This window comes from Paroedura picta, chromosome 1 (genome assembly GCF_049243985.1).
Source record: "Paroedura picta isolate Pp20150507F chromosome 1, Ppicta_v3.0, whole genome shotgun sequence".
In the NCBI taxonomy this organism is placed as follows: Eukaryota; Metazoa; Chordata; class Lepidosauria; order Squamata; family Gekkonidae; genus Paroedura; species Paroedura picta.
In genome coordinates this window covers 78900278-78921327 of record NC_135369.1, presented here as the reverse complement: position 1 = coordinate 78921327, position 21050 = coordinate 78900278, and the positions used below count along the sequence as shown (strand labels likewise).

The following is a 21050-nucleotide window of genomic DNA, read 5'->3' as shown; positions in this document are numbered from 1 at the left end:
TATTAGCATTCTACTGCTCTGCATAACTGAGTTACACTTCTTAATGGCCTGGAGCCTATACCTTCTTTCCCCTTCCACCGTGCTATCTTCCTTTGCAGAGCATAGGACTCTGGTACTACTGAACACTTCATGCACAAGCAGAAGGTATAGGAGCCTGCAGATCTGGCTTGGTTCTTGTTCTTCCTTTATTTTGCAAAATGAGAGGAGCAGCAGTACTGAAGGCAGTGAATCCGATCTTTCCTTATGAATACAACTAAGCCACCCGTGGAGTTAAAGAGAAAGCATTCTTCCAGAGCAAAGGCAACAACATGAATGATAATATACAGGAAATGTCTCACTAGATGTTGTCGCTGCTGACAAGCAATAGCAGAGCCCTATGTCTACGTTCTAGGTAGCCGCTCTCTCTTCTTCCAACAAATCAATTCTTCTGATTTCTTTTCTCCTTTGGCTGCCACCGAGATTTGTCTGTGATGAATTTTATGGGGGAAATGAAGCATTTTCCTTGAAGTAAAAACTCTATATGAGCAAGAAAAAAAGGGGTTACAATTTTAAACTCAGAGCCAACTTGCTACAGGAATGGGAGGCAGGGATCTCATATCACCATCGAATCTCCCCAATTTCACACAAAGAGCGCAACTGTAGAGCTCACATTTCTTGTTCAAGGGCAGGCGAATGAGGATGGCTGCACAAAGAGTCCTCATTTCCTCGTATAGCTGTTTGCAGTGCCTTTCACAAAGAGGAGGGAGGTAACTGTCATTAATTCTCCACTATGCTTGTCTCCTCATGGGATCTTTAGCTGTGGTAGAACCAGACAGACAAGATAGATTTCTGATGCTTATCTTTGGTCGAATCATGCCCTCTTATGTACATTTATACATTATACTGCATCCAGCATGAACATATGTGTATAAATGCCATAATCCCATTCAAAGCAATTAAGAATGTGTTACCTAAAATAGAACTATCTTCTGAATTTATAATGGGGGAATTAGTGATTCTAGGAGACAATGCTTTGTGAAAGGTGGTAACAAGCAAGAATATTCCATCTGTGTATACAGGGGGGAGTATCTAGCCAGAAATCTCAGGCATAAGCAGACTTTAGAAATTAATCAAAAAGGGTTTTTATTGAAAAAACAATAAATCATGTTGAAATCTGGTAATATTTGCCTTCTCACAATATCCATCAGATTGAGATGATAATCCCCTATTTTCTGTATAAAGATTATTATTAGGGTAAATTCTCAGGTTAAAGATGGGGTAGCTTACGTGTGGTCCAGGTTGTGGAGCTTTTAGGCTTAGTGGGAGTGTTAGGGCAGGGGAAGAATTAGTGACAAGAGAGGAAAGGCCATGGAATGTATAAGTATTTTTGACATTATTTTACATGTAATAGGGTGAATTTTCTGGTTAAGGTTGGGGTAGCTTAGGTGTGGTTCGGGTTAGGGAGCATTTATTATTATTATTATTATTATTATTATTATTATTATTATTATCATCATCATCATCATCATCATCATTTGATTTATTGCCCGCCACTCCCTTGCGGCTTGTGGTGGGTTACAACATTAAAATCCATTAAACAACAACTACAGTTCAACATTATTAGTTAGCAAGCTAACATGGCAAGATCAGCTAATCAACTTCCCCCTCCTCCTACTAGCAGGTGGAGAGGGGATACTGATGGTACCACTCCCCAATCCCAATCCCAGGTCCCGGGGGGGCATAGGTGTTAGCCTTGGCCTCAACCATAAACCTGGCGGAAGAGCTCCGTCTTGCAGGCCCTGCGGAACGATGGAAGATCTCACAGCTCTCCCAGGAGCTCATTCCACCAGGCAGGGGCCAGGACCGAAAAGGCCCTGGCCCTGGTTGAGGCCAGGCGTGCTTCCCTAGGGCCGGGTGTGTAAGGGTTGGGGAAGACTTACTAACATGGTTAGGAAAAGCCATGGGGTATATAATATGTTTGACATTGTTTTACATGTAAAAATACGTTAAAAATAGGGGTTTATATTAGGGTAAATTCTTGGGTTAGGGTTAGCTTTGGGTAGAGTTCAAATTGGGGATTTTTTCAGTTTAGTGGGAGCATTAGGACTGCAGAAGACTCAGTGATATGATTAGGAAACAGCATGGAATGTAGAAATATTTTTTTTAAATTTTTAAACATTTTTATATAGAAAAGAACAAGGAAAAATATCTTTGATTACAGTATTACAATATCATCCCTCCTTCTACCCCCCCCCCCAAAGTCCCCATTTGCTTGAAGTTTCATATTGCTGAATACTCTAGATCAGCAGTCCCCAACCTTTTTAAGGTTGAGGACCGGCTCCGGGGGTGGGAAAGAGCCGGCGGCCTGGGCGCCGTGCATGCATGTTAGCGCCCCTGGTGGTGAAAATGTGCATGTGCGGAGCTGCAGTGCCTGCCTCTTTCCCCCCCCCCCTCTTGCAGCAAGAAGCTAGCCGGGCCGCAAGCGAAGCGGCCACTTTGGCGGCCGCTTCTCTTCCGGCCTGGTGAGCTTCTCGCTGCGGGGGGGGGGGGAGAGGCAGACGTGGCCACCGGCAGCCCGTTTCCAAGGCCTTTGCAGCCCGGTACTGGGCCGCATACCCAGGGTTGATGACCCCCGCTCTAGATGTCTGTTGCCTGTAAATATAAAAACAAAGCCACCACAAAAAAAAATCCCACTTTAACATAACATCTCCAACACTTGCAGTCAAACTTGGGTGTTATAAAAATTACCCTTAGACTTGAACCAAAGCATATCCTTAAGTTAGAAAATCAGCTGGTTCCTGCACTTGTTCACAACATATTTTAAGTACTTATTAAGCATTTATTATAAAACAATATGAACTTTAACCCAGTATCTATAAAAAGAAAATAAAAAGGGAAAAAAACCCTTTATCATGACATTTACAGCTACTTTAGCCTAGTATTTTTTTTTAAGGGGAAAAAAAAGAGAAGCCCACTTTATCATAACATTTGCAGCTTTTAAATTCTTCAATTCAAATTGTTTTAAAATCTTTACAGTTATCTTAAGTATTAATGCCATCCATATAAAAGTATACAGAAACAGAAACAAAATATAGAAAAAATGTCAGCCCTCCCGCCTTGCCTCCTCCCAATCTTCTTAAGGAGGTCTCAATTCGAGGCTTAGGAAATGAAGTTGTGCCCTTTTCCACAGAATATCTGCCAATGATTCTTGAAACAGTTGCACCTCCTGATCTCCAACCTGGGAAGCTCTTTTAGAATAATTACTTTCAGGACAAACCAATGTGTTTTTTGGCTGGTTCTTTTCTGCTTCTGCTTTGAGATATGTCTTTTCAGTGAAGGTAACCTCATCTGGGGGAACTTGATCAGTGATGATAATAAGTTCTTGTTGCAGATTTTGCTTTCTGAAGGACTCCATCTCCAATGCTTCAAAATTTTCTTCCGCTGAAGATTTCCAATCCTGTAATTCTTCACACTTTTGTTCCAGTTGGTTAATATTATCATTATCATTTGGTTCATCATTCCTGTTCTTGCCATTTCGGATCTCCTTAAAGATATCTTTCAACAAACTTTCTGTAAAGGCTTTCAGATCTTCTCTTTGTTTCGTTAATACACGGACCATCTGAGTCAAAATAGCCATATTAAAAATCAGACTTAAAAGTCAGCACCAGCCAGTCTTGTGCACTATTTCAAACAGCCAGGAGAGGTCCTCCCGTTCTTTTGCCCTCGATCGCTCCCAGCATTAGGCTCTTCTCCAGGAGTCCTTCCTTCCCATGAGGTGGCCAAAGTATTTGAGTTTCATCTTCAAGATCTGGCCTTCTAAGGAGCAGGCAGGGCTGATCTCCTCTAGGACTGACCAGTTTGTTCGCCTTGCAGTCCAAGGGACTCGCAAGAGTCTTCTCCAGCACCACAGTTCAAAAGCCTCAATTCTTTGACGCTCAGCCTTCCTTATGGTCCAACTTTCACAGCCATACATTGCAACTGGGAAGACCATAGGCTTGATTAAGCGCACTTTTGTTGGCAGGGTGATGTCTCTGCTTTTTAGGATGCTGTCTAGATTTGCCATAGCTTTCCTCCCCAGGAGCAAGTGTCTTTTAATTTCTTTGATGCAGTCCCCATCTGCAGTGATCTTGGAGCCCAGGAAAATGGAATAAATGGATAAATTGGAGGACTGCAATCTGGATTTTCATGTAGTTAGGTGGATAGGGAATCGGTTAGAGAACCGCACTCAAAGAGTTGTTTGGAGGGAGGTGAGCGGGGTACCTCAGGGCTCAGGGCTCGGCCCGGTACTTTTTAACATATTTATTCATGATCTAGATGAGGGGGTGGAGGGACTACTCATCAAGTTTGCAGATGACATCAAATTGGGAGGACTGGCAAATACTCCAGAAGATAGAGACAGAATTCAACGAGATCTGAACACAATGGGCAAATGGGCAAATGAGAACAAGATGCAATTTAATAAAGATAAGTGTAAAGTTCTGCATCTGGGTCAGAAAAATGAAAAGCATGCCTACCGGATGGGGGATACTCTTCTGTTTGTGAACGAGACCTTGGGGTACAGCTCTCTCTCTCTCTCTCTCTCTCTCTCTCTCTCTCTCTCTCTCTCTCTCTCTTTCCCTTTCTGCTTTTCTCCCCAACAAAGACCCAAAGTAGCTTTTACAAAAAGTGTTTTTTTCCAGACTAAAACATGGCCACTGCACAACCACCCAAAAACCATGACACATGAAAAACATCATTCTCACAAAATAGTATTTTCTACATTTTTAATAGTGAACAAGGTTTTATCAGGAATTGTCGGAGTCTCTTTGTTAACATTACTTTTCAGGCACCTTATTGCACCTGGAGAGAACCATTAAGTGTCAAACTAACAGAAGTAATAAGGCAGAAACTACATAACAAACAGAACACTTCCCCTCCCCCAGCTAGACCCATGGAGATTTCATTACTACACTGCCGGACTAGAACTTGATTTGCTTTCTTCAGAATCCTTTCTTGGCTTCTCCTGTGCAGAACAGATTTTTTCAGGTTTGTAGACCACTCTTGTCTGTTACAACAATTTCACAGTCTTCCTTAAGCATCATCAAGTCTTGCACTAAGCTGTGCTCTGCCCCATGGGTCACTTTCATGATGTCGTAAGCCTGCAGTAAAGAAAAGAAGAAAGATAAGCAACCCATGCTCCAGTATTAGCTGGTAGGTCCTTATCCACTTTTTAGGGTTTGCTCCTGGGTAACTGTGGAAAGCCTAGCATCTGTTTAGCCTTCACCTGCATCCCTAGTGAACATCAAATATGTACAGTCAAGAGAAGGAATTATTTTGTAGTACACATTATATCTCCATTACATTCATGGTTTGTTTGCAACCAGAGGGAAAAAAACATGGATTTTGAGGAAAATATTTTAATTTGTGAATTGTTTTCTTATAAAATAACCTAGCTGTGGTTTAGTTCTGTTGCATGGTTTCAAATTTGCCCTTAATGCTACTTCACTGTTATGTTGCTTGTGGGCAAAGCCTGTTGCATTCAGGAATAAAATGGGCACTAGATTGGGGTGGTGGTGGAAGAACTCTGCAGATGGCCTCTTCCTCCCTCAAGGACCTGGAAAGGTTGCAGGCTGCAGGGAACTCATTGGCAGGGACAGCTCTCATGCAGCAGAGATCTGCAGCCTCCGACCCTTAGAGGAAAGTAGAAAGAGGAGGGGGTGCTCTGGATGGGGGATGGAAGGCAATTGGGTGGCCCGCTGGACAGACAGGCAAGCCGGTTAGAGAAGGAGGCACTCAGGGGGTAGGACAGCCACCCTGAGTGGGTGTTAAGCTCTGAGTGGCACTTGAGCCATGAGACCAGCTCCTCCTCCAAGCCCTTACCAGAAATATTAAGTAGAACAGATGGTTTATTGTCTGTCAGCTTGGCAGAGACTGCAGTATAAAAGTTTTCAACAATGCTTAAACCATTAACATTCTTAATCTTTTCACCAGGTCTTTTGTATTTATAATTGAAGCCCAGGCAAGAAATTAAGAGAGGTATTGCTTGGACTGAAAGAGCGCTGTGTTTAATTATGTAAAACAGTGGTCTCCAACCTTTTTATCACTGGGGACCACTCAACGCTTGACAATTTTACTGAGGCCCACTGCCCTAACGCTCTATGACTCTGGTCGCTATGGTAATGTTTAAACATCCCTTCAAAATAAGATACAGACACGCCACAACAATGAACATAAGCAACATTTTATTTTCATGGAAATTTTAACTCATGACAATGACAAATCAATGGGAACCCTGAGCTTGTTTCTCTGCAATGAGATAGTCCCATGTGCGCCTGCCGGATTGTGGATGAAGTAAAGGGCCCGGGGGGGGGAGGGAGAAGGCGTCCTTCGCGGCCCACCTCCAGTTAGTCGACGGACCACATGTGGTCCGCAGCCCACAGGTTGGGGATTGCTAATGTTAAAGATAGATATGTCAAAAAGGGGGCAAACTTGTTTACTGCAACTTTAAAGACAAGGACTAGGAGCAATGGATTCAAATTATGGGAAAAGAGGTTCCTCTGCAATATGAGAAAGCATTATCTGAAGGTGAGGGCTGTTCATGGGTGGAATATGCTGCCTCAGAGGGTTGTGGAGTCTCCTTTGTTGGAAAGTTTTATGAGGAGATTAGATGAACATCCAGGTGTGTTTTTTAAGACCCTGGGAAGGTGCAGGGCTGGACTGGATGGTCCTTTGTGGTCTCTTCCACCTCTTTGTGATCCTGATTCGGAAGTTGGAGAACAAAAGAGAACCAAGAAAACAATCCATGGTATTTAGCAAAATCTCCCATATAATTTCATCACGGTGCCCCCTTCCCATGCAAATGATAATCAATTATATGGAGTATAAGGGGAGAAATACAGATCATTTTAATAGTAGGACACAGATGAAGTTTTACTAGACATTGCATTGATTAATAAAAATATTTAAATCCTGCCTTTCCTTGTGGCTTAAAGTGGTTTGCGAATCATAAATTCAAAAATCAATATTTGCAGAAAACAAAATAAAAATTTCAAATGACCCTTGCCTCATGCATAGAGGGGGCAAAGAGAACTAAATACATAACATCCTCTTTCAGGCACTGCCAGGCATTTAGTATAATTGATAGGTTGCCCTTGTATAAGGGTTATGCAGAAAACCAAACCAAACCACAACCACATGTGCAGTAACACACCAATGTAAATATTTCAATGGTAGTAACAATTCAGTAACACAGAAACAATTCCAATTTAATTCTATGAAATCGCAGTTTCAACAACGCTAATTGTTGAGTTCCTGGAGCCAACAGTTTCTCTCATTATTTAAGGATTTAGAGTTATTATGAAAAAAAATATTTGGGGCACACAAATCAAAGCAGGATATCCCAAGCCTGAGCAATCCTAAACAGATCTACTTGGAATAGGGGCTGAGGGAACCCCCACGTTGGCATCGCTCCCCCTGCTTGGGGGATTTCAGAAAGCAGGGAGAAATCCCCATCAAAAAAGTCATTTTCGCAGTGATGCTCGCTCCCCAGGGACTCCCGCTTCCCCCTGCCCTCACCGGGACCAGAAACAATGTCCCAACATGCTGAAGTCACCCAGAAGGGAGGGGGTTGACTATCTGGATTTGGGGCAACTCTATGGTATGAGGATGACTTTTTACCATCAATTTTCCCCAAAGCCGGAGCATTGCCCCCTATGTCTCTGATGTACTGACATCACTTCCAGGTGACACCAGCATGCCAGGCACTCTTCTGGGGTTTGGTGAGTGTATGTGCGTGTGTGGGGAGCTCCCAGAACACACAACCCTTCTGCACTGTGTGGTGGCACCTGGCAACCCTAACTTGGAAGTAAATTTCACTTTATTCAGTGAGTCTTATTCCCAAGCAAATGTTCTTAGGCCATAGTTTTTCAGTAAAAAAAAACAAAACCTCTCATTAGATAATCAGTATGCATACGCCTCTGAACGACCAGGAAAGTCCAGCATATTCATTTGTGTCTGATTTGCACTGGGTGCCTAACATCAGAACAGTATGCAAATGCACTGCTGTACCACTCAATCATGATGAAAGGAGGAAGCAGACTTCATCATGCTGATAGCCTACAAAGTGAAGGGCAGAATAGTAGGGGAATAATTTCTGTTTCTCCTTTTTCCCTTGATTAAAATGAATGCCTGTTAGAGATGGCAAAGGAAGGACAAATGCCTAGAAAGTCACACTTATTTTACTTTAATCGCACATGCAGCTAATAATCCACAGGCAAGCTGAGAAGAATGTGTTCAAGTGAAATGAACTACAATGGTTGAAGTGCCATTCTGGAGCAGAAAGGCTTCATATTTACATTGCCTCGTGCTTTCCCCATTCTGGGGAATCAGTGGAGAATGGGAGGCAAGATACAAGATATCGAGCTTACATCAGACAGCGTAATTTATTGTTGTAAATTTGGATTTACTTAGAATCTATCCATGTTATAGTATAGTCTGTGTTTTCTGTTTGGGAACCCTTTTTTAAACTGAAAAAAAAGACCTAACATGAACCCTGCTGTTGCATTTTGAAACTAATCATGCACTACACCAGGAGTAGTCAACCTGTGGTCCTCCAGATGTTCATGGACTACAATTCCAATGAGCCCCTGCCAGCATCTTCACAGTTTAAAACAGTAGACGAAAAAAGATAGATAAAATGGGCAGAGGTCTCATTTATGTTTGTGAAGCAACAGGAGGAGAATATAGGCATCTGACTTGTTATTTAGGATTTCTAATATAAATATGACATCACAAATGATTCAAAGACTCCAATACCAGTGATTCTACAAAATTCAAGGTATGAGCTTTCACGTGCAACCATACAGTTCTTCAGATTCTTCTGCAAGAAATGTGCTTGCAAATGCAAGCTTACAACTTGAATAAAGCTTCCTTGATCTTACTGGTGCCATTGGACTCAAATTTTGTTCTGCTACTTCAGACTAACACAGCTACCCTCCAGACTCTATCCACCATGGTAGAGACTTAATCACACAAATGACTAAAATAACTTTATCAGTGGAATATTGTAACATTGGGGTACAGTGGGCTCATGGGGCTCATTCCACTAGCAGATTGATCTGAGTCTTTCTGAAATGCACTTTTAAAATCAGGATCCTGCAAAGTTCAGGTATCAAATGGTTAGGATTTGACAGAAGCCAGTCGGCAGCCCAAGGAGCCCACATGTACAATCCAGGCCAAGCTCCATAGGAAGCGACTGAAGATCATAGAATCATCGAGTTGGAAGGGGCAATACAGGCCATCTAGTCCAACCCCCTGCTCAACCCAGGATCAGCCTACAAGATAAGTATCTGTCCAGCTCCTGCTTGAAGGCTGTCAGTGAGGGGAAACTAACCACCTCCTTAGGCAGTCAATTCCACTGCTGAACTCTGTGAAAGATTTCCCCCTGATATGTAGTTGATATTGTTCTCCATATAGTTTAAACCCATTACCGCAAGTCCTATGCTCTGCTGCCAACAGGAACCACTCCCTGTCCTCCTCTGACAACCTTACAAATAGCAGCCTTCCCATACTCTTTGGTCCGCAGATCTCTGTCCTGTCCACTGCTCTCTTTCCCCCCCTCACCCTGCTGCTACACCAGTCCCCGACTGTCCATGTCAGTCCAGTGACCCCAGACGCCTTCTCTCCCTCTCCAGTAAGTCATACGCTGGGCCCTGCCTCCACAGCGGGGTGGTGGGCGGAGGGGGAAGAGAGCAGTGGATAGGATGGGAATCTGTGAACTGAAGAGAATGGGAAGGCAGCACGGAGGTAGGAACACCTAATGAGAATTATGCTGTTTGCAATGCCGGGGTGTGTGTGTGCCACCTTTGCTTGGCAGGGAATGGAGGGAGGAGGGTGGGAGTGGGACATAGGCTAAAGTGTGTGTCCCCCTCCAAACCTTCTTCCCGCTTTATGCGGGTGGGTTGTTTACAGGGGGATCACGCTTTTCCAGGTGGTGAATCCACTTTTTGGGATTTCCCCTATCGCGGCTTAAAATGGCGGATATAGCAAGCCAGCTGCTGGAGGTAGGCAAAGTCATCTAGAGGGGCTGGAATACGCCATCTACCTTTGGCAGCTGTCACTCTGCATTCCCTGCATGCAGAAATGCCCTTAAAGACAGCAATCATCTCTCAGCCTGCTCTTCTCCAGGCTCAACATTCCCAAGTCCCTCAGCGTTTCCTCATAGGACTTGGTCCTCATCTGAACCCTCTCAGTTTGTCTATGTTCTTTTTGAAGTGAGGCCTCCAGAACTGCAGACAGTACTCCAGGTAGGTTCTGAAAAATGTGGCATACAGTGGGACTATGACATCTTGTGATTTTGATGTAATGCCCCAGTTGATACAGCCCAAGACTGCATTTGCCTTCTTTACCACCGCATCACATTGTCTGCTCATATTTAGCTTACAGTCCACAAGTACCCCAAGATCACATTCACACACACTGATATCCAGAAGTGTATCTCCCATCCATTATACATGCTTTTTTGAAGCTTAATTTGATACCTGAACTTTTTGCAGCTATTGAACTGCATCTTGTTCTCATTTGCCCACTTTTCCAGTTCAGATCTTGTTGAACTCTATATCTTCTGGGTGTTCATTACTCCTTCTAATTTGATGTCAGCCACAAATTTAATGAGAAGTCTCCCTACACCCTTGTTCAGATCACTGATAAAAATATCGAAAAGTATTGGATCTAATACTGAGTCCTATGGCACTCTGCTGCTCCCCTCCTTGCACTCTGTTCTCCAGATGATTGCAAATCACCCCCAATAAAATCTGCTCCATTATCTTCCCTACAATTGAGGTCAGACTCACTGGCCTGCAGTTTCCCAGGTCATCTCTCCTCCCTTTTTGAAGACTGGGATAACATTCACTTTCCTTCAGTCTTCTGAAACCCCTCCAATCTTCAAAGAGGTCCTAAAAATGAGATGAAAGGGTTCTACAAGCTCTCTAGAAAGTTCTTTGAGCACTCTTCGATGCAAACCATCCAGCACAGGGGATTTGAACTCATCCAGTGCAGCCAGGTGTCTCTCGGCAACCTCTCTGTCCATGTCAACCTGCCACCCAGACACTCTTTCCTACTACCATCCCTAGATGTGTCCATATTCTTCTGGGAAGATACAAAATAGGTAAAGAGCCTTTCCACTTTCTGTCTTTCCTCTGTCAGAGTTTCTCCATCTTCCCTGGCCAGTCTCAGTTCACTCCCAGCTTTGGCCTCTTTGCAGTGCCTAGTAACCCACAGATACTCTTCTTTAGTCCTTTCCTTCATTTCTTGAACATTTCCTTTTTCTTCCTTAGCTGCTCCTGAAGTTCTCTGTTCACCCAAATAGACTTCTTGGATCCCTTACCATGTTTCCATCTTGCTGGAATAGGCATGGCTTGAGCATGCAATAGCTCTTGTTTAAAGAGAGCCCATCCATCACTTGCTCCTTTCTCTTCCAGCATTCTGGTCCATGGGATGACTCCCATCATGTCTCTGAATTTATTAAAGTCTTCTCTACGAAAGTCTAACAAACACGTCTGACTACGAACTTCCTTGGTCCCCTATCGTATAAGAATTTCCAGGAGGACATGGTCATTCCTCCCAACCCCGCCCCCCAGGTCCCCACCTTCTTCACCCCATCCACCAGCTCTCGCCTGTTGGTCAGTATTAAGTAGAGTATGGCTGAGCCTCTTGTAGGTTCTTCCATCATTTGATAAATGAAATTGTCAGGCAGGCAGGCCCAACTCAGGACACTTAACAGAGTTTGTTTCCCAGCATACATCAAGGAAATCACCCATAATTACAAGGTCTTGTTGCCTAGATTTATTTATTTATTTATTGGATTTATAGATAATCTATTAAGCTGCTTAAGGAGACAATCCAAATGCAGGCAATGGAAATTCCAAGACCTGAAGAACTTCTAGGTTCCAAAGGCAGCAGTGGGGGGTGGGGGAGCGAGCAGGAGCTGAGCCCGGCAGACTTAATTCCATTCAGACAAACTGCTGGGACTGATCCCTCTTTGAGAAAGGAGGGTTGACCTGATTTATATCTCAGACTAGATTTAAAGCCCATTGTATCGGAAAATACAATGGGCGCTAGCATCCCCTCTCCTGCCCACGGGCCCCTTGCAGCCCAACAGGCGATCCCCCACCCCGCGTGACTGGCCTTGTCACCACCCAGGAGGCTGCAAGCTTTGCACATGTTGAGGTATTTTGCCTCATGTATTGTTATGATTTGAAAGGCGAGGGGGGACGAAGACATCGATCATGAACTTATTGTAAGGGTGGAAGAGTATACACGGCGATGGAGCCGTATGCATCTCTCAATTCCTATTACATGGTGTTAAATGCAGTCTGCACACCATATATAAAATTTAACTGCACACATATGAAGAGATCATTATCACATCTATAAATGGCACACACGAGACTGAAAAGAAAGGGCTGCATCCCCCCACGGAAAGCCCCACACGTACCATCTTGCTGCAAAAACAGTCACCTTGTCCCCCTCCATGCCTTCAATGGCACGGCGCCCTTAAGCGGGTCCTTTCCGGCGAGAAACCCCTTTACTGCACATGCTCTGCATGGGCTGAAACCCAAGTAATGCGGGCGCGTCCGCTCGGGCCATGACGTCACGCAGCAATGGCGAGCTGGAGGCGGGAGAGACGCGGCTCCTTCCAACGGCTGACAGTCAGGCGCACAGCTCGCGCTGTATCCTTGCGGCCACACCAAGAGAGGCCAGAGGTGGCGGGAGACTCCTCAGCAGCTCTCCTCATGCTAAGTAAGGGCAGGTCTTGGACTTCCGTTTCGCATTGTGGTGCCGAGGAGGAAGTGGCGTTGCCAGGGCAAGCAGAAAGCTTGTCAGCTCCTTTTTGTTTTCCTCTGTAAAGGGGCCTCATAGCAAAAAATTCTCCTGGCGGTTTTAAAGGGACAGCCCCCCCTGCCCCCCTCCCAGCTGAGGCCATGGCTTCAGTGCGAGGAAAGGAGCAGGACTGTTGGATCTCCGACACGGCGTCCCTGTTCCTCTCCCTGCGGCGAAGCTTGTTCCCCCACCCCCCTCCCGGCCGAGGCAGTTCAGACTGGCGCGGTGGAGGTGAGAGTTGGGGGTGGAGGGGTCGGGAGGCTCGATAGCCTCAAAATGCAGGTAGTGGGCAGAGGGGACAATTGGGAGCCAGCGCGCAGCTCCCGATTGGCCCCTCTTGAGTTTTTATCATGGACTCGCCCCGCCCCTTTCTCCACCCACAGATCCCTTAGGGCTTTATTTATACCACTCCTACGGAACGGTTATAGATGTATAAGCTGCCCTGCCCCGAGGATTAAGGGCAGTTTACATTTTACAAGTTGACCTTGGGGTCAACTGACAAGTGGTAAGACTGAGCACTAAACCAGGGGTCAGCTGAATGTTAACTCATCTTGTTTTGCAGCTTCATGGTACCCTGGAGGAAATGAAACCTGATTCTTCAGATTAGAGTTTCCAATAAATACAATGAGCATCAGTCACGTAATAATGTAATAAATCACATGCTTTATTCATAGTACACTTTATTAATCTGAATCTGCTCAGAAATAATGAGAAATACTAAGAAGACTTAACTTTGACAAACTTTTTTGATGATCCTAAAACCCATTTTGCACTTGATGCCACTATAATGCCTCTTGCAAAGTTGACCATGCTAAATGTGGTACAACTACTATTGCCTTACATTCACAGCGACTTCTGTCATTGCAAATTTAAAATCCACTGGAATTCCTTACGCAAGTTTTCAAGAACGGATCTGGCAAATAGAGGGTTCATCCTAGGTGGCCCAAAAATTTCTGCTGAAAATCAGATTTTGTTGTCATGATCAGTGCTGGATCACAACATTTCTCAAACTCCACCATTTAGGAATCATCCTTTAATGACACCAACCCATCCATTCATGATCCCTTCTACCCCTCCCCACCGTTTTCAGCTGTTTATTACATGGTATCAGCCCCAGAGTTTGAAAGAACAGAGAATTTTGACTTCCAGTACGATTCTACTTCGTATTGGTGCCATAAGCATTACTACAAGGGCATGCCTTGCCTATGTCCACACACAGTGGGGTATGTTTCTTTATGTTCTTTATTCTGTTTTCCCCCATTCAACTAGATGCGAAGCCATTACAGATACACAAGAATGAGGATGAGAAATAGAATAAGGCACTGAAAGAGTCTTTCCTTCCTCCAGCTTAATAGCTATTTGCCATTCAGGGTTAGGAGGTGATTAATGATGCCCCCTAGCAACTGAACAGTAATTACTAACAACTGATATTAAAGGAAGTCAGCCCTGGAAATGGTGCAAGCAGCCATGACCCGTCACCTCACTTTGAAGCTGTTGCCTAAGGAGACAGTGCAGCTAAAATGGAGTGAGAACTAGAGCCCATCATTTAAAAAGTGGGGGAGGAGATGAGCTAGAGGGGGTGGAAAATACTTGCCCAGATGATGAGCTAGGAATTAAGGAAAGGGAAAATGGCAGCCCCCACAGTGGGATAACTGACCTGCTTCAAGGTCCCCAGGGCCTCAGGAATCATGTCTTGACTATACTGCAATTTGGCCACTCGCATCAGCTGGACAGCTCTCAAAGGATGGAATCCAGAATAGTAAAACCTAGAAAACATGGAGGAGAGAAAAATCACAGCATCATTGTCAGATCTTGCCTTCACAGCTCTGGCCTCAGTGGAGAGCTATTAGGATGGATCTGCAAAATCATTCTGAATTTTAATAAGGTGTTCAGAGAAAATTAGCTGCAGTACAGAGGAGCGTGAAATACTGAGGAAAATGAAGAAATTATTATTTCCTGTCCCACAGAAGAGCTTTTACATTCTCCTGTTAGAAAGTGACAGGGGTGGGATTAATTTGAATGCCTCCGTTAGGCGATACAATAGCACTGACTGCACTTAGTGTTAAACAAAGAGGCTTTCCGTCTCAGTAGCACTCCAGAGATTTTATTTTCACAGGAGATTTTCAGTATGGAGCCCAAATTCCCATTCTTGGACAGAGAATAGTGTAGGTATGTCCACCTGATGGGGTCCATTTGAAAACTTGCAAGAGTAATGAGAGATAAATCAATATATTTATGTTTTGCAGTAGAGTTAATTCGGCTGCACATTAAAGAAATAAAGTGATATAAAGGGATAAAAAATCAGATGATGCAGATGGACTGGCCCTCTGTCAAGTGAATATTGATATGGAAATTATTTATACTAAAAATTGTGTATATTGCCCTTGAGATTCATGAAATTCAACAGAATCTGAAAGTTGCACTCTCCAGGATTCTTTGTGCTCAAATGATTTTATCGGCCACCTCCTCACAAAATACCGTTTATGATCACTCAAACAATAATGAGCCACAGAGAGAATGAATGAATTATGTACAGTTTATCTTGGGGACAAAGGGCAGCTGAAGGTATAGATAATTCACAGAAATAAACAAGAAGATAAAGCAACCCCAAACACCGCAGTCAACTAATTATGACGTAAGCAAGCATGCTGCAGAAATTCAATAGGCGAGTCTACAGATAGTGTCATCTTCACTTGCTTACGTCCATTCAGTGTCAGTCCTGACACTGTGCTCTCTTTCCCTGACAGGGACTGACAATGAATGGACGTGAAGATGACACTATCTGTAGACTCGCCTACTGAATTTCTGCCCCATTCGACAGGTAAAAGCTGTAGTGCCTGTGACAGGAGCAAAGGAGGCAGCCCAAACCTCTTGTGCTAGTATCCTTTCTGCATCCTATCTACTCCTTCCAATATCCTATCCTATAATACTATAGACCAGTGAAGTCATTTTGATGTATGCACGTAGCAGAGGCCACCATTTCCAGATGGTGGCTACTGAATTTTGTAGAAAATGGCTGACATCATGTAAGTGGAATTTCGAAGTCCACCCCTCCCTTGTTTCTATAACAAAACATTTTGTTAACTGGCAGACAGAATTGCTAGCAAGAACTGATTATTGTTGATCAAATACCCACCTCGGCCAATTCAGAAAGCTTGATATGTGACCTACTAAGTAATCCTTATTTCTCTACTTGGTACTATAGAATTCTATTTAAACTTATTAAAAGTATTGGTTTAGACATTGTGTTGCTTTTGACATATATACTTAAAACAATTTCACAGAGATTAGAGGACATGGAAATTCAAATGCTGAACTCTACCCCATGTTTCACTTGCTCCCCCCTGTCCTGGGCTATCCTGTCAACTTATAAAGCCTCACCAGCGTATTTATACTTGTTGGACTCCAATTTATCGAGAATTTTACTGGCAAGAGTAAACACTCTCATCTCAACTGTGTCAGGGGAAAAGTTCTACCAAGTCCGTGCATCAGAAAGGTATTGTCTACATCAGTGGTCCCCAACCCCCAGTCAGGGGACCGGGACCGGTCCGTAGATCAGTCGGTACCGAGCTGCAGCTCCTCCTCGTCCTCCTCCCTGACTGCTACCTCAAGGGCTGCCCTGCCACTCTGCCACCGGCTCACCTTTGGTGCTCTCCAGCGGCTGCCATGGCTGGGGCTCCCCCTGTGCATGACACTGCGCAGCTGCTTTTGGCAGCGCCCCCCAGCAGGTGCTGGGAAGTCAGGGGTGCCGGCAGGAAAGCAAGTGGAGCAGGGGCTCAGGTGGTGTCGACGTCCCTCGGCAAAAGACTACCCCCCTCGGGCCTCAGTAAAATTGTCAAGCATTGACCGGTTCCTAGTGATAAAAAGGTTGGGGACCACTGGTCTATATGATGCGAAGTCCTGAACACATTAATCCATATTAATTAGTACAACCTTTTTGGACCAACAAGCTTTAATTCAGGATTATTTGACAGATTTAGATTCAAGATGCAGATCTAAATTCTTTAAAATAAAATTAATGCTATGTGAAAGGGATTTTACCAAGCTTGCTAAAGTTGCCGATGTGCTTGGGAATATGCTGAGAGTCACTGTTTGTCAATGGGAAAGGGACAAGCTTAGATCTGTATAGTATAATTGATCTTCTGGTATTTAGCTACTTTTTCTATGATTTGGCTGTTTGTTATGCATTAAAGGTGTTTTGACTCTCTGATCAAATGCATTATTTTCCATTGTTGAATGAAACTTATAGTGTATGTTTTAGACCTCTGTACCAATCTGGGCAACCACAAAGTGACTGCCTTTAAAACTATGACATTTCCAGTACATATTGTAAGTAATTAGTGACACCAGGGCATTACATGTGTTCCTTTGGCTTCAGCTATGCAGCTTAGCACTGTCTTCATCTCCTTGTGAATATAAATCAGTAGCAATGGCAAAGCAATTAATAGGGAATACTAGCCCAGGTAAATGAGTGCAAAAGAAAACATAAAATTTTTAGGCTATTTTCATCCTGTCGATGCACACATTAGTTTCAAGTTTGGTTTCACTGCTGTCTCAAATTCCATGCCTGAAGTATGTCACGGCATATAGGGCTAATTCTGAATTTGCTTTCCCTCCTTGTGAAAAATATATGTGGAGAAGCACCAAAGGCATACATCTCACATTATTAATGCTAATGTCATAATCAGAGCATCATTAGAATGTTCAAGGTATATGTTAAACATGATCTTACTATTTGAAAGATTGGTTAGTATTGTTACTCCATACTGCAAATGGGAAGCTGACAAAAAAAGGGGTTGCCAAATCTTTGTACAGTTTGAACTGGGAGCGTTCCATTTCTCACTGTTAGCTACTGCAATACTCCAGTTTGCTTGGCCGGTTTACTTTGGGTCTGATCTTCCAGACATAGTAGCTATAGCTATTTTGCAGACAATAGAGGGGCAGCATGGTGCAGTGGTTAAGAGTGGCAGACTCTAATCTGGAGGACTGGGTTTGATTCCCCAATCCTCCACATGCAGCTAGCTGGGTGGCCTTGGACTAGCCACAGTTCTCTTAGAGCTGTTCTCACCTCAGAGAGCAGTTTTCTTAGAGCTCTCTCAGCCCTACCTACCTCACAGGGTGTCTGTTGTGCAGTGAGGAAGGTGTCTGTAAGCCACTTTGAGGTAGTGAAAGGGTTTATAAAGCAGCTCTTCTTGCATTTTATAAACTGCTAACCCACAATTGATGTTCAAAATCAAAGCACTCCTAGCTGTATTGGCAGCCTCTTTTAATGCTTCAGAGAGAGGAAGGACATTTTGTTCTCCACCTTCAGTATTCAGGATTAAACTTATTTCAGAAGAGGAAACCAGGCTAACAAGTGAACTGAAGTTGTGACTAAAGAGAGCAAGATGTTCAGAAACCGCATTATATTCTGTCAATTATATTCTGCCTTATATTCTACACATCTAGTACTTCTATATCAAAGGTGTGATCCTTTATTACTATGGTTTCTACCCAGGCACCCAGGCACAAAAGGGACTGGGCATGCAATGTGGAGCTTTCCTGCATTCCTTTCAATTCCTAGACCCTCTTACAACTCCCCAGAAGATAAAGACATGGAGGGAAATGCAGCTAAGGCTGAAACAGTGATCTGTTAAAGGCTATTCAGTGACTCTGGTAACAAAAGGATTTAGATGCAGGTTTCCTAAATTCCTGATCCAATTCCATGGCCTAGAAGCAGAAGAATCCTCAGTGTGGTGCCCATGGGTACCAAGGTGCTTGCAAATAACTTTCCAGATAAGAAAAATGGTGGGGCCTGGTGGGTTTTTTGCCCACCAAGTTTTTGACTGACCATTAGATATTTGATTGGCTTCCCACTTCCTTGGGAAGAGCTACCATCAGAGCACAAAGATTTTCACTGTGTGTCAGAAGGGACAGCCATCTTCAGCAGTAGCCATTCTGGAGCTGCGCTCACCATCCTATATCAGAACTGCAAAGATGTCCACAGGCTCAAAAAGATTGGGGACCCCTCAGCTGTACCACCCAGCAATAAGTTCATATGGTACAATCTCTGGCTGGCTTCCTAACCCCAAGTCCATGCTGAAGAACAAACTATTTTGAAGTGTGTTCTCTCGGGATAGCCTGGTTCTCTGTAGTATCCTGTCAAGTAAGCAGAATTTAAGGTGCAGATGCGTGGTAGAACTGTAGGCTGCAATGGGCTCATCTGCAGTGTGCTTGAAACAAGGAAGATACGAGTGGTAACCAGTGAGTAAATTCATCCTTCAGAACACTCCTCCATTACTCTACAACAGTTCTATTGAGACGAGTTTAATAAGTGCATCCCATTCCTAACACCATCAGACTTTGGAAAGATTTAGGATTATGGCATGTGATGCTAGAGTAAGCAGTGAGTAATTAAGCAATGTCAGGCAGACAACCAAATCCACTTACAGCTATAAACTATACAGAGAAAGGAAATTTAAGAGGTGAAGGTAAATGAAGCAGGCATGAAACTGAGAGCATGGAGTACATAAATATTTACAAAGCTGTTTTATTGAGTTGATTTATGTACTGGTCTTATGTGTGTGTTTAGTTGCTTTTCACAAGCTTTAAACCTGACACGTGAAATAGCTTGTTTAGTATTATTTTCTGTAATAAAACTGTTAAATTATTAGAACATCTTTGTGCAGGCACATCCGCTGGACAACATTCCTGGGGAAATGTACAACGTATAGCTCTTGGGGAATGGGCAGAGTGCTACGACTTTCTTCTGTTTATCTTCATTGCTCAGCTATCAAAAATTAGACAATTCAGTTACATTTGTTAACAATACATTAAGCTGATTAGCAGCACAGATTGCCAAGAAAATTAAAGCTTTAATCTGTTGGTGAAATTTTAAAAGATTTAGGCAAAGAAACAGTGGACACAAGAAGCTGACCACCATCCCGGTTCTTATTTGGCACCTGAGTTCACTATGTTGGGGCCACTGGGGCTACCGCCAACATTAGTTGGGGCAACACCCAGTTATAGCCCAAATATACATTGAGAGATTTGTGCAGCACAAGGGAATCCAGTTCCTAGTCAGGTATAATTAGAGGCTAAAACATGAAATATTATAAGAATTCCAGAATGGAAGCCGTCAAATAATCCAATAGCGCCCCTAAATTTAATACGAATATAACTAATGATGACATTCTATGACATCCATACACAGTTGTTTGTACATGACTTGCCAACTGAGGCAAGAGGCCACCAAGGAGCAAACATTTTGAAGAGAAGTCAGTGAGCGCTAGTCCAATACAGAGGACAGGACACTTAGAACTGGGAGACAGATTCACGCATTACTTCTGCCAACTTGTGCTGAAGTCCTCTGCCATGACCATTCCATGGGCAACTTTTAAGTTCAGAGGAGTTCCAAGTACCAACTTGGGCAAAATTGAAGCTTTGTGCTGGGACCTTCCCTAGCCCCAATGCGAGGAGGCTTTGGTGACAGTTATCCCTCCTTATTATTCTTGGCTATATTTGGGTTTATAGTTTAATACATAGGATTAGGGTTGCCAATTCCAAGTTGGGAAATTCCTGGTGATTTGGGGGTGGATCCTGGGGAAGGTAGGGTGTAAGGAAGGGAAAAGAAGGACTTCAACATGATACAGTGTCAAAGACTAGGGATGGGCATGAACTGGTTTCAGCATGAACTTGGCCTGGTTTAGAATGCCCACAATGATGTGTAGGGAGGTCAACTTCCCCAAACACTTACTGGACTTTTGTCCAGTTCAGCTGTTCGGACCATTTAAACCTCACAGCCTGACTTGTTAGGTTTAAATGATTGTAAACTATTTCACAAGTTGGTTACAGAAACAGCATCTACCCCACTGTTTAAACAGCTGCGAACCATCACAGTGGAGGGGCAAGGGAGTAAAAGAAGTGATCAGAACTAGTTAGTTCAGGGCATTCTTGGCTCAGTCCAGGGTTTGATTAGGGGCTGCCAAGACCCCCAAAATGAACAAGTATTTTTAGGCTTGTGTCCATCCCTACCAAAGACTCCTAAAACAGCCATTTTCTCCAGAGCTCAGGAGTCTGGAGATAAGTTGTAATTGCTGGAGAGCTCCAGGCCCCATGTACATGGACTACCTCTACCTGCTCTGCAGTAGAATCTAAGGGCCGTTCCGCATTCGTCCAAAATAGCACAATGGTTACTAATTGAAATCGCTACAGTTTTGCCATTATGCACAACG

The 21050-nt window shown here is 43.7% G+C and overlaps 1 protein-coding gene across 3 annotated transcripts in view; it reads right to left on the bottom strand.

Moving 5' to 3' along the window:
• Positions 1-4725: 4725 nt before the first annotated feature.
• The window catches only part of SMYD3 (SET and MYND domain containing 3), a 440651-nt gene continuing 424326 nt past the window's right edge, over positions 4726-21050 (bottom strand). For all 3 annotated transcript variants that reach the window (XM_077344317.1, XM_077344327.1, XM_077344318.1), the window contains 2 exons: positions 14495-14603; positions 4726-5117 (listed from right to left, as the gene is read on the bottom strand). In XM_077344317.1, coding sequence (XP_077200432.1) covers positions 5001-5117; positions 14495-14603 — 226 coding nt within the window. In that variant the 3' untranslated portion in view covers positions 4726-5000. The remainder of the gene's footprint in view (positions 5118-14494; positions 14604-21050) is intronic.